The sequence below is a fragment of the Empidonax traillii genome, unplaced genomic scaffold (genome assembly GCF_003031625.1).
Source record: "Empidonax traillii isolate 1590-97213 ecotype Southwest subspecies unplaced genomic scaffold, ASM303162v1 scaffold77:size1270838, whole genome shotgun sequence".
Taxonomy (NCBI): domain Eukaryota; kingdom Metazoa; phylum Chordata; class Aves; order Passeriformes; family Tyrannidae; genus Empidonax; species Empidonax traillii.
Genome location: NW_020955270.1, coordinates 880,098 through 894,222, shown reverse-complemented (window position 1 = coordinate 894,222; position 14,125 = coordinate 880,098). Strand labels below are relative to the sequence as shown.

Here is a 14,125-nt window from a genome sequence, read left to right as displayed (position 1 = left end):
AATAACTAATTAAAGGCACATGATACAATATAATTCACTGTAGAAAAAAGCAGCACCAGTAGTCAGGTGAAAAGACTGATTACATTTTAAACTAGAATACAAACTGACAGGAAATGTGTTCACTTGTTCTGTTATGGCCACTAGGGAATTAGGAGAAATTTTGTCTTATTTCTACAAGACTGGGGAGAAGAAACATTCCAAAAGTTTTCCTTTAAATTGGCAATTCTTAGTACTTGCTTTTTACGGCAGCAATACATTAAAGCAGGAACAAAAGCAGCACAATTCTAACAGAAAAAAAGTAGGTCAGGAAAACCCCACACTTACTTCAACTTTTTAAGTTCAACTTGAAAATAAGAGTGGAAATGGAAAAAGTTTAGATTGGCATACTAAATGAACCACTGAAATACCTAATATTTTAGTGATATATATCATACCTTATGCACAGAGTCATGAGCTTGAGTTTGTGAACCATCTTTTGTGTAATTCATGTGCTTTTTCACATTCATATTTATCCTCTGTAGCAACAAATGAAGTAAAGCACAAAATCATTATGTTTTTAGCATCTTGCTTTATTTTTGTCATGGTTTTGCTACACATGGCAAGCATCAATGCATAGTTGAAAAATACCAGTGAATTTGAAATGTACATGAAATACTGGTAAGCAATTGTTGGGCAATTCACCTGTAACGGGCAGTTGTATCTCCCAGGTGACATGGTGTAGCAGGATGCTCTGCCTGGAGTGGGGGTAAAACAGCTCCAACAATGCCCTCTTTGCAAAGCCAGCGGTGAATGGAGAAGCAGGCTGTCCTGCCGCTTTTCACGTGGAATAATGCTGAAACCAGCCTGACTCATCACTTCCAGAGTTAAACATCCTGATAGTGAGGTGAAGCTGTGGTAGACCTGCTGAAGTACCTGATAAAGGACAACCCAGTAATACCACTGATAAACTGATCTAAAGATGCTGAGCTGACATAGCTGACCCGGAAACATATGGCCCAGTCCCACTTTTTAATTGGAGGACGTTGTAACATCCCCCTTTCTGGAGCGTGTGTGAAAATTTCTCCCTGTAGTGGGGATGGCCTCAAGGTTACTCTTCAAGGCTGAGAGAACAAGATTTGCTCACGGTCATTGGTATGGCTGAGTAACATCAATCTCTACTTAATAATTGCTTTTGCTAGCTTTGACGTAATTGCTTCGATAGAACTGCTTTAATAACGTCAATACCATGTCAAAAGTACTGCACTACACTAGTAGTTACAGCTACCAATACTCTGTAGTAAATAATTCTGTTTAAGATCTTTTAGTCTAATCATTATCACAATAAATTCTTTTTACATAAATATTGCCATTCTTAATTCTGTGGGACAAAGCTGTATTAAGGTTCAATTTCACATGTGTGATCCTTTAGACTTAAACCACTGGCAAAGTCTGGGACTAAGACTGGATCCAGCCACACCCAGGTGCCTCTCTGAGAAGGAGTTTAGAAAGCAAGAGGGTGCTTTCTGTACCTTGTGACTCAACAGGGGGGACTTCTCTAATAAACTTTGTCTGAAGCTCCCACTCTGCCCGTGACACACAGGTGAGACAAACACTTTAGTTCTCCTTTGTACTCTACTCTGTCTCTGTACAAATTACAGCATTACATGCAACATCTCTGTTTACCCTGAAAAGCTGCCAATGTCAGCTAAAGTTGCCTGAACGTCAGGTTGAGGTGTGAGACTGCCACGTCTGTTTGGAAGGAGAGAAGAAGTCATGTGTTACAAGTGCTTGCTACGCATTTCTAAGTGGTGTTCACCCATTGCTGTCGTAGAACTGGTGTAAGAATCTGACCAGAAAAAAACAGTATTTTGAAATACAGCTAACAATTATTGTAAAAACTCACACAAAATAGCTAGAAATACAGAGAATGAAAATATGTGGGTTTAAACTACTGAAGACATCCCCATTAATTGATCCTTAAAAATATCTAGAACAGTACAGTACCAATCTTAAGGACCACTGGTGGACACATAGTTATCAAAAATGCTAGAGCTACAGTCTAAAAGTGAGAAAGTGCAATTCTCCACTTTGTTCCTATATGCATTTCCCTTTGCAATGAATCTGGATAAAGCACAAAATTATACAAACATTATACCATGAAACAAGAATATTGAAAATTTTTTACATGGACGTCAGCGTTCACTCCTTGCACTAAATATATTCATTACTGGCATTCACAGCCTGTAGTTTAAAATACAGGATAGAAGTAAATGAATGAGCAGTGCTTCTCTAGTAAACCATCATGCCTTTGGATAAAAGACAGTTCTTGCTCTGAGGGCTCTAAAGTAAGACATTTCTTATGTTGTTTCTGGAAAACTATAAGAGACAGAAATCCAAGACATCAGAATAACTCTTTAAGGAATTTTCTGCTCTTCCAATCTTCTTTCCAAGAAAGAAACCTTTTATTAATTTTATAATAAAGCCTAAACAGACCCATTGTACTGTCAGACAAGTTTGCATTAGCATGTATTTCTAACATGAAGAACAAACAGCTCAGAGACTATTCTTCTAGTGGAAAGACACATTTTAAAGGAGTGAAAGGCTTTCCATAATTAGCATAGTGTGCTGCCACACAAAGTCTCTGGTACTGATTAAACTAGCCATCCCAATTAATAATTTGCTTGGGGGCTTTTTTTGTACTTTATACTAATATATATTTACAAATGTAAATGCAGTATTAACGCATCACCTAACGTTGGCACCCCGTGGTAACCTGGCAACTTAAGGTCAGCACATGCCACCCTGTATATGCTCTTCCACAAAAATAACACCCTTTAACAGCTTTTCATCACAAATTGGAGTAGTTAAGGCCCCATTTCTTTAATGGGCAATGAAGTTCCATGAATAAAAAATTAAAAATTGTTAATAGACATTCTCGGCTTGTACCCCACAAACTAGATGAGAGTCTAGACAGTCTTATCTAGTTAGACAAGACCAGACAATTTTTAATTTGGGACTTTTTCTGAGAAATTCCGTAAATGAAAACTGAATAGTCCACAGTGCAAACTACTACTTCATAAACCTGCAGCATAATAACATTTTCCTCAAGGAACTTATTTATGAGGAAATTGATATTTCTGTATAATTATAATAATAATAATAATGCATTTTATTTTACAACTATGAGGATGATATTGCACTTACTGGAAAATGCCATTTACAAGTAGAGTAGTAATGTCTTTAAGCAAATTAACATTTTGAGCAATTTTTATTTTCTTCTATCTTCCTTAAAGCTTATGTTTTACTGTAATAAATGTTTGCCTTCACACAACCCTTAAATATTTACTAAAAGTCCTTAGTTTCAAATTAAATAGCATTCATAATTAGTGTATTTTTAAAAATTAAAAACAATTTGGTCAGCACATCATAATACTATAACCAAACTGCCTTCTCTTCTCTAAACACAAAGCTAGTAATTATCTGCAAATTTAGTACCAAGCAGCTACAGGGGAATAGAATTTACTAAAACACTACATGATAGCAGGGTTCAAAGAGGTGCATAGACAGCTGCACAGTGTGAAATACAGATTGTTTCTTTCAAAACAGTCCAATATAAGAGTTCAGCAGGACTCTTAACAACTAAATAAATTCTAAAGGCTAACATATTTTTTACAACTGCCATACACTATTAAATCCCCAGTAATACTTAGCATTTATATAGTACTTCACATTTTTAAAGCGCTATACAAATACTATCTAGATTGAAATGTATTGTCTAAAGGCAAAATACAAATCCAAAGTGAACGATGATCAGAAGAGTGGCGCCATGACAGTAAAATGCATGACAGTAGTGCAATTTACTACAGAGAGAGACTAAGAACTTTATCTAGCTATAGATGAGCTATCATGGGAGATCACATGCTTTGCAAGGGAAATGTACAGATATAAAACTATCACCATTCATTAAATAGGTTCTGTGACAAGGAATTGACACAGCTGTAACTGGCTCAACAACCTTAAATGGTTAAGGTGTAGGAAAGGTGTACCACCTTCGAAGGTGCAGGAAACAGAAGAAACCCCTTCAGTGATATAAAGCCAGGTTATTTCAAGAGATAATACAAACAGCCTTTAAAAGCCATCATTCTTACACATCAATGTGGATTCCATGTTTTATAGACATTAATTCTCTAGTGCCTGTTAAATACATGATGAATGAACATAGATGAGGTAAAGATGCTGTAATTGCCACATACAGCCAATATGGCAAAGGCGGAGTTTTTCCAAATGGGCAGATCCAGAGGCCATGACGAATCCCGTCACGGACATGATGAGAAGTCCAGGATATGAACAACATCCAGGGAAGAAAGCACCAGGAGTCCTTAAGCCTGAAAAGTTGCATAATAAACTTTAATGTCAGAGCCACAACAGGAATCACGGTAGAACAATGAAGAAGTGGCCTCCGTGGAAGAGTCAGAGCAGCCTGCAGGAAAGGAAAGTATAATGAGGTTCATGGATGCTTACAGGTGTACTATCAGGTGACTAAGTGGAAGTGCAAAGAAAAACCACTCCTTTCCACTACAATCAGTCAAAACTAACAATATGACTATTTTATGCATGAAAGCTGTGTGCTGCCCTGTCTCTCTACTGTATGCTATGAATCATGGATCCTACTAACCATTATCAACGTCAACACAAGGAGAGAGAGGCATGAGGTATCCTACTTGTCATACAGTCATACGGTGCACAGGAACTTGTGTAATCTGCTGCATTTACTATTTGTATTTAATTTCAAGATAATTAAAAGGAAAACAACCATCCAATACACTTGAAATATTTAATATCCTTTACTTGAAATAAATCATATGGTTTAATGGCATTTATTTTCAAAATCCATTCCATATTTTACTACAGTTAGCACCTGTAAAGTTGTTTCAATCGCACAATGTTTAAAACAGAACGGTAATTTTCAGTACAATAAAAATTGGATCAAAGTGACATGTATTTTGATTGCCTTGAGACAGGTTTCTCCAGGGAGAGGCAAAACAAAGTTTGGAAGCCCACATCTGAAACATCTGGGTTTTTTTGTATCAACAACTTGTTTAACATTAACTTAGTTGAAAGCCTTATATTTGGTTTTAATCTAGCGAGATTTGATTTAGCCATTTTAAGAAGTGATAATGTAAATTTAATGTACACATTTCAGAAAATATCCTGTGGATGTACTCACTAGCAGCAGCTAGGACCACTGCCACAAATTCAAACACTGTAAAAAAAATGTAATAATATCTTTGACAAATAAGGGACAAATAAGTAGATTCATTTTTCTGTAAGCACAGGAAAAGTGATACAGGAGAAGAGATTTTTACTAAAAGGTGCTGATTTAGTATTAATTGGTTGAGTGCAGATACTGCTGAACATTTGGAAGGACTGTAACAAGCACCAGAGATGCAACTTGATAGTGTATCTCATTGCTGTATTGAGCAATCCCCCACTGCATCTAATGCAAACACAGCATCGCTAACCTGTTCGGTCTTTGGTTGTGTTTAATCCTTGCAGGATTCAACAGCAGGAATACCTGACAGCGGGACTCTGGAACAGCTTCATCAAGCTTTCGTGCACAATTTAGACAACTGCTTGGAACCCTATCTTCTCTGTAAAGGAAACTTTGATGTAGCCGTAGCCAAGTAATGCAGAGATGGGAAGCTATGGACCACCTTGGAATATATAACAGCCTGTGCTTTAAACCAAAGCCAACATTACAAGCCTGCAGAAAGCTTTGCCCTATTAGCTTCTCACTACATGCTTGTCCCTGACTCACGATCAGGTGATGGAATTAAAAACCTCACAAAGTGTCTCCATCATTTTTAACTCTAATGTTATGGACCCACCTCCTTTAAGTTGGTTCAAAAGGTGTGTTTTCTACAACTTAATTTCTGTTTCACACAAGCAGGTTGTTCACGGATTAAAATAGAAAAATCTTTCAATGGTGAAATTGTTTATCACCTGCCCTGCAAAAAGTCCAAATTTTCTTACTGTCAACCAGAACTTCAAAAGTCCATTTGAAAAAACCTGGATAGTGATACATTTTGGCAGATAGCCTATTGACTGATCTTTATTTCTGCACTTTGAAAAAAATCAGTAGCAAAGTCTAAATTAGTCTTTTCCCTCTGCCCTGTTAATGTTAGGTACTTACAGCAACACAGTGAGTAAGGAGATTTTTAACGTTACTTTTAAGTTTTTTTCCTACAAATTTTAGAGGGCAGGGTTGTTCATACAGCCAACCTGCGTGTTCAATTTTAGCAAGAGAAAGCCCTATTTTATAACTGCAGCACAATTATTAGGCTTCTGAAATGTTGTGCCCAGCAATATTTGCCCAGAATAGTCTGTTTCCACTTTTACATTCTGTGACTAGAGGAACACTTACATCCTTGAGTTGCCAAGCCCAAGAGACAGACAGTTCTGTTTGGCAATACAAGCAGTTACACTCTCTTTCTCCTAACAGGCAAATTTGTTTGTACTTAGAAATCAACAGATCTTTTTCTAAAAAAAAAAACAGAAAAAAACCCCAAAAAACCCAAAACCACTTAGTACTTAAGTGCCTGAAAAATGCTGCAAACAACCGATTCACAAATGACCTTTTCCATGAAATGCACCTACATGTTCAATCAGGAGCAAGATGATACTGAAGTTCCTGCTCCTGCAGCCCCTCTCATGCACTGCAGTGAGCAGCTGGACACAGGAGACAATTATCACACTCACTCTTAGCTCACAGTGACACCATGGATGTTAAGTAACAACACAGGCTCCTTCACGCATATTCTGTGATGCTTCACAAGCCTGAAGTCCTTAGTTTATAGCAACATATTCAATGTAACATATACAGTTATATTACAGTAATAATGTTAACAATACACTAACATAATCAATTCTATATTAATTGTTTTTGTGCAAAGCTTATTCTCCAGCTCCAGAAATGCCCCTGTGCAGCCCAGGTTGGTCAACAGTGGCACATTAACCAGCTGTGTTATGTAAATTTGCTGGTACAACCTTGTTTGCCGCCAACTGCATTTTCTACACTTCCAGAGCATTCAGTAGCAATACAGCAATTTCTGCAAGTCTGTTCCACAATATGAGTGCCTGGGCTACAGTCCTGGGGAGCAGCCCCTCATGCAGTATCAGCAATCCTGACTGATGTCAGGCTGAAGTAACTATCACCTCTAGTGCTAGTCAACGAAACAGATTCTTCAAACAGTGATTCCTTGATTCTTCTACACACGTGCGCACAGTAAAAAGCCCACAGAACACAAAGAACTACAAATTCCAAGTAGGGAGGTGTTGTAGATGTCCTACTTGTTGCAAAATAATGTGGGCAAAAGGGCAGATCACATCGTACTTGGTACACAAGTATTTATCAGAGCAAACATATAAATACCACAGGTGACTATTTACCCTGAATACTCCAGAAAAATAATGATGGCCATGAAAAACAGACCAATGGCTACACAATTCAGGTGGTGAGCTGCGTCAGCAGGAACAGAAGTAGGTGACTGGAGTAGTGTGAAGGTAGCAAGTGGAGGCAGAAGACAATACTGCCTTGTGCTGCACAGAAAGGTTACTTAAAAAAATTACCCTGTCATCAGATTTAAAAGTGATGATGAAGAGCTTTATAGGTACTTGTGTAGATTACTATTGTTACAAATCGGTAATAGTGGTGTGCTTTGTTAATTAGACTTCTTAATTTATTAGTTACCTAGTAATGTGTTACATAAGCAGTAAACACTGTATGTAGTCTCATAAATCAATTCAATCCTGCAATTCAAAGATGAAGAATGGGACTGTAACTAACAAATATATAGTAAAAAAGTATCCCATGAAGTAATAAATTACATAGGAACTAGCCTGACATGAACTGACAGGTGCATCATATTAAACTGAGAAAAGAAAAATCACACATTACAATCAGACGTAGCTTGCCAGGCAGCACACTGCAGAAGAGTTTACGAGGATTACATTACATCACAAACCAAAGAGACTGATGGCACAGCAAGATGTAAAAATTGTAACAGGTGATTTTTTTTTCCTTTTAAAAAGGATAGAAGTGTACCTATGTGCCACTGAAAGGAAGTAATCTATGCTATTTGGTTCATATGAAGTCTCTTCTAAAATACTACTCATGGTTTTGGATAGGACCCTTAGATAACTCAGGCAAAAGGCAATCCACAGGAGAAGACAAAAACAGTATGGGGTTTGGAAAACATAAATCCAGCCCCATACAATTTTTTTTGAAAGTTAGTTTAACTGAGATTTTTGGTGAAGCATAATGGATTTCCAAGTTGTAATGCTGTTACTGCTCTAAAAGTCAAGGGACCTACATTAGATATGTTTTACAGGGAAATATCCTTAATTACTCCAGTTAACATATGGAAAAGGAAGGAGTTTGTAGGCAAATCACTTTGAAAAATCCTCTGGACTTCTTGTCTTCTCCTCACCTCAGCTAAATAAGTTTGGCTACTGAAAGGACTATGATTCTACAGTCCACATTGTGTGTTTCTGATGTGAAAAATATTTTTGGGGAGAGCAGAGAAATCAGCTGTCTTTTGCAGAAAAACCTTAAAGAATATGAAAACAAGATCTAAATGTCAACAAAGTAGCCTGGATTATAAAATGAATTGCTAGCTGCTTGGGAACTGAAACAACACAGGAACAAACTAAGTCAAGAAATTACAATAATTTACTGTGTTTCAGATACACAAACATTCTCCATCATCGAAAGTGTAAGAATATTTAACCTTGCCTCGCTGAAAGCAGCTAAGAAACAGGCCACCTCCCAGTTCAACACTCAACTTTCCAAACAGACATCGGTGAAGAGAGACATCTAGTGTTCACAATTAAGAAAAAAATACTGGTAATCATTTCAAATGCAATAAAAAGAAGCAGTGCAATTTTAATAATACTTTCTAATAGCAAATCATTCATTACTTGAATTTACTGATTTTAAAATAAGAAAATATACTTGAGAATAAATACTGAATTAAATTCTATTCCATAATGTTAGCATTATAGGATGCATTAATCAACCAATCTGAAGAGTGAGCATAAAGAGAATAGGGCCGGGCTCCTGTTTCCCAGTGACAGAGCAAGGGGGAATGTACTGAAACACAGGAAGTTCCTGTGAGGGAACACATTTTCACTGTGATGGTGACTGTGCAGGGGATCCAAACGTATTACTCAGAAAGACTGAATGAAAATAAACAGCAGCTCTATCATCTACTTTTCAGATATTTCTGCCCCACACTGCAGATATTTCTAACCCTTACTGTAAAAAGAAATGGAATAATCCACTTTATATACAAAAGCACGCAGCCTTTAACTGCTTAACTTGGGTAACAAAGCAACTACGTGATACACATAGGATAGCATATACAGCTTTCAGAACTCTTCTAAGTAGCAGAAACCTAACAGTAGAATGGCTTTTAAAATTTTTATGGTTTTTAAAATCATAAAACCTGCATATAAATATAATTCCATATATCTAACTTTTGCATTTAGGACAAAAAACTAAGCAGTGATGAAGAAATAAGAGAAATAAATTACTGATCTATTGACTTACCTTTAAAGAGAGGGATCCAGCAAGAAAGAAGTGGTCCACGTCAATGACAGAGGCGAGGAAGCCAGCCAGAGTGACCTCAGTGAAGTCACTTTTCTTCCTGAGTCCAATCACTATGGCCCATGACCACATTCCCAGTATACCATGCACTGCATTATCGGAGAAGGCTCGGAGCCAGTCATTTTGCTGAATGAAGGAAAACTGCAAAAGTCTGTCTGCTACAAAGCAGAATATCCCCAAACCTAGACTGGAAATAACTGAAGCGGTGCTGAAAGTCTGGAGAAGAGCATGGGCCTTTTCAGTCTCAGATGCCATGACAAAAGCCATGTCACAGCACACCAAATGTTATCAGGATACACACTGCGCATTGTCCTTCGTTTTGTCACTTGTTCTGGAAATGTCAAGAGATCAGAAAAAAAATTATTAAAGAAAAAATCATTAGCACAAAGCATTTATCACAGCTAAAACTGAGCATAAAAAAGCCCCCCAAAAATTCAACGTTTGCACTAGGGAATTTTTAGTTTCAGTTAATTTGTTGACTTGAACACCACAGCTCTGAATTAAAACACTTGTCCTGTTTTAATTAGAAAGTTCTAATTCCACTTACTGAAATATTAAATTTTACAATGTAATTTGAAACACGTCTATGATAATACATTTCAAGACCCCTTCTGGTCTTAATACACGGTATTAATTGAATTAAATACTTTACACTGCAACAACAAAAGATTACTCAATATGGAGGATTCCTAGGACTGATGCTCAAAAATTCCAGATATCTCTATATGACAACTGTTAAAGCTGAGTTTTTAATCTATAATCCAAACCACTATTTTAATTTACATATTTTACAAACATATGTATTATCACCCTAGTACACTTTCCTGAGCAACTTGTTGTTCAGTTTCGAGACTGGGACATAGAATAAGCCTTAAGAAAACCAGAACCACTTACGTATCTTCACTATTTATGATAAACGCAAAGACAACAACCATTCAGTCAACCAAAGTAACCAAAACTGAGTGCTTACAGGAGAAAACTACATATGCTTTTTTAATTAAATTAACACCTCAAAAGAAATTCCAAAAATAATTCAAGATCTGAAAGACATCTCCATCCCACTCCCCAAGAACAATTATAGGATATCTGGATTACAAAGATAAAGTACTTTTTATTTATGTGATAACGTTAAAAGAACGCTTTTGAAAAAAAAAGTCCTCATGTTGATGAAGTATTCCATCGCTTTGTTATGTTAAACACACTGAAAAGCTGCCTTTGAAGGACAGTACCAATTCTATCTGTTCTAACTGCTGTGCTAGTCTTTTTGGGGAGCCATAGGGATAGACCACAGTTTTGAAGCCTATATTCTATCTAAAAATGGATTATTCCCACGAATTTGCCATTTTTGTGCACTACATTTAACCCTGATAATCTGTCTTCATACAGTTCTATTAGGTAAACTTTTATTCTGAAGGCACTTTTTGTGAGTGTATTAGAATTCCTTTGAAAACAAATAACAATGTTGACACATAATAGTTTATGATTTAAAACACATTATTGATTGTAAGTCTCAGAAAATATAAGATGTTTCTTCCAGACTTTTTGCATGCCTTCTTATTGTAGAATTATCTGCAAGACACGACTGCTGGCATCTTTATAGAAAAAGAAAAGCCTGCTGAATCATTTCTGTGGAAAACATTAAAAAAAAAAAAAAAAGAGAAGCATGAATAATACATAGTCTTTGTACAGAGATGAAAAAAACTGGGTCAAGTTGAGCATCTGTTAACCATGACTGTGCCTCTTCCGAACGAACGTGTAGACACCAAGTATTTCCTGAAACACTGCAAGTGCCATTTTCTGGTGGACGACTTTACAGCTTTTCTGAATATCTTCCATTTTAAATTAAAAATGGTGAACTCCTCACAAATGTTTCTTCTATATAACCATCATGTCAGATTGAATTTCATTTAAAATTACCATATAATCTGTGTAGGAATACAATCTGTGCAGAGGTGATGCAGCAACATACCTCTAAAAAGCACATCAGCATTCAAAATCAAACTTAGCCTGCGACTAGGAGGACAAATTTTTTTCCACTGCAGATGCCTTATTCCAGTAGCAAATGTGGTCTCTGCCTCAGTGTTGAGCCTCTGTGCTTTCTGAATCCAGTCTGACCAGACCAAAGCAGGAAATACCAAACACTGTTTGTTCCATTCTAAATAAAACAAACAAGGCAGCAGTAAGATTGATACTACACAAAGTTCTTCAAACACTCTACAAAACACACATGAAATCTGAACAATAGTAAAAAAAAAAAAACACAGAAAGGATAAACATATATTTAATTAATTCACGAACAAATATAATCGAGCTAAAAGCAACTTCCAGCTAGGGCTTTGAATCGCTGTTAAAGAAAGCACGAAAATACAACAAGAGAAGCGTACACATAAAGACAGAACACAATAATAATTAAAAGATAATAAAACCCAAAGTGGTAAACTCAGAAAAGAACACTCCCAGTCTTTTTACGTAACTGCCTTTCAAAATACAGAGCAATCTATTTTAACAGATCCCTTCTTGTGCCTGAAAGATTCCCACCTAATGAAACATTTATGAGTCCCATTTAGGGATCTATTTTTTAATTTCACCCTATTACCAAGTGGCCTCAGAACAGATAAACAGAGATTTAGAGATTCAAACAGCAACAGAAATCTGTGTCAATTCGGTGTTAGCCTTACACTGCTTTGCTATGAATAGTATTACCATGTGCATAAAGTACACAGGACAAGTATCACTAGAGACTTCAAAAATCCCAAATGAGTATGATTTATTATGTATCATAAATTAAAGGTAATAATGCCAACTGGACAAGAAGTACTTGTGAATGGGTTTCTTTCATACAGAATGAAGAACATGCTGCAAAACTGGCTTTGGGTTGACCTCAAGCCACAGTGATGTCCAAATGCTGTTTTTAAACAGCCTATTTCTGCGACCTTTTTAGACAAAAATATGTGTAAAAATCAAGTCACATTCCCAGGAAAACAATATTAACTATAAATATTCTGCAGATCAAGAGTGAAATCAGACTAGAAAAGGCAAAACTCTGTTCAACCAAAATAATTTCTAAAATGATAAATTTAATGTAAATGTGACCCCCTTTTTTTTCTGAAATAATAAATTTAATGTAGAATTAGAAACTTTCTTTTTGTCTGAAAATTATGATTTTCAAGCTGTTTACAAAATATCACAATAAAGTGTCATAAGTTTTTCTATCCTATCTATAAATCTCAGAAAGCATATTTGCTTACATATTTGTTTTACATTCCTGTTAAAACATAAAATTGGGAAGTAATTCACAAAAGAATGCTTAAACTGGGTGGTCAGTCCAGTTAACATGCTGAAGGGAAGCTTTATGTTGGTTTTACATAAAACACAACAGAGTGACATTGCTTAGAGCTGTGATTACTTGGGTCATTTTTATATGAGATAAAGCACTATATACATCTCTGCCCATGCCCTCAAATGCAATTTTGCTAATATATTTAATGTAACTTAAGGAAGTTACCAATATTACTTTAACAAATGCACAGTTAACACATTAAATTACTGACACAAGAAGATATTTAGGTCAAAACTGTAAATACGCATTTGGGGAAACTAAGAGGCCTTTCAACTCATGCTGTATGAGCAAAACAAAAAACCAGTGGCTAAAATTATCACTTAGAAATACTGCTCTCCCAAATTTTTTCTCCAATTTTGCAATGATCAGGTATGGGAAAACGCATAGGTATGTAATGAATAAAATGTCAGAATCACAGAATCAATTAGGTTGGAAAAGGCCTCTGGGACCACTGAGGTCCAACCTGTGACTGAACACTAGCATGCCAACTAGTAGAATTATTTGGACTTCGTGTAAGAAGTCAAAAGACTGCAGTCTCTCATAACTCTATTATCCCCTAAAAACTCTAATATTTGACATTAGATGTTAATTTTTATTAAAAACTGCATGACGTAGAATTACCATTTAAGGCACCACCTCAAACCTTAAGCATATTAACTCATGGAAAAGGAGATCCCAGCCTAAGACAACCTATGAAGAACTGGCAATGCAAGTGTTTTTGGGTCAGACAATTATACTGCATTATTGGGGCTGGAGGGCGGAAAAGGACAAAAGCCCAGAAGGAACCCGCAGGATTTACCCAAGATGCCGAGGAACTAACTAAATTAAACCCAGCAGGGAATTAGCCTGGAAACCCGAAGTGTGAGGGGACGCCCGGAGCCCCTGAGGGGTGAGGGGGCTGGGAGCCGCCGCCGCCCGTGCCCAGCCCGCCCCGGATCCCACCTGGAGCGCGGCCGCCGCCATCCGCCCCCTCACCCCATCAGGGAAAGCCGCCCCGGCCGCCCTGATCCCGGCAGGAGCGGAGTAGGAAGCGGGTTAGGAAGCATGCGTGGCCGCGGAGCAGCCTGGGACACGCACCAGGCTCGTCTCCTCCCATGCCCGCCCCGCCCCGGTTGTGAGGGAGAAGCGTTTCCCGGGCG

At 37.1% G+C, this 14,125-nt stretch overlaps 1 protein-coding gene across 2 annotated transcripts; it reads right to left on the bottom strand.

The window, feature by feature from the left end:
* Positions 1-3,125: 3,125 nt before the first annotated feature.
* TMEM267 (transmembrane protein 267) lies at positions 3,126-14,077 on the bottom strand. Of its 2 annotated transcripts, none has more exons than XM_027880876.1 (4): positions 13,929-14,077; positions 11,674-11,801; positions 9,590-9,971; positions 3,126-4,459 (listed from the first exon to the last, which is right to left on the bottom strand). In XM_027880876.1, the coding sequence occupies exons 3-4, from the start codon at positions 9,911-9,913 to the stop codon at positions 4,124-4,126; spliced, it is 660 nt and encodes a 219-aa protein (XP_027736677.1). In that variant the 5' UTR covers positions 9,914-9,971; positions 11,674-11,801; positions 13,929-14,077; the 3' UTR covers positions 3,126-4,123. The 2 variants fall into 2 exon arrangements, with proteins under 2 accessions (XP_027736677.1, XP_027736676.1); XM_027880875.1 differs by having other exon boundaries at positions 11,616-11,801; positions 13,929-14,076.
* Positions 14,078-14,125: the final 48 nt, after the last annotated feature.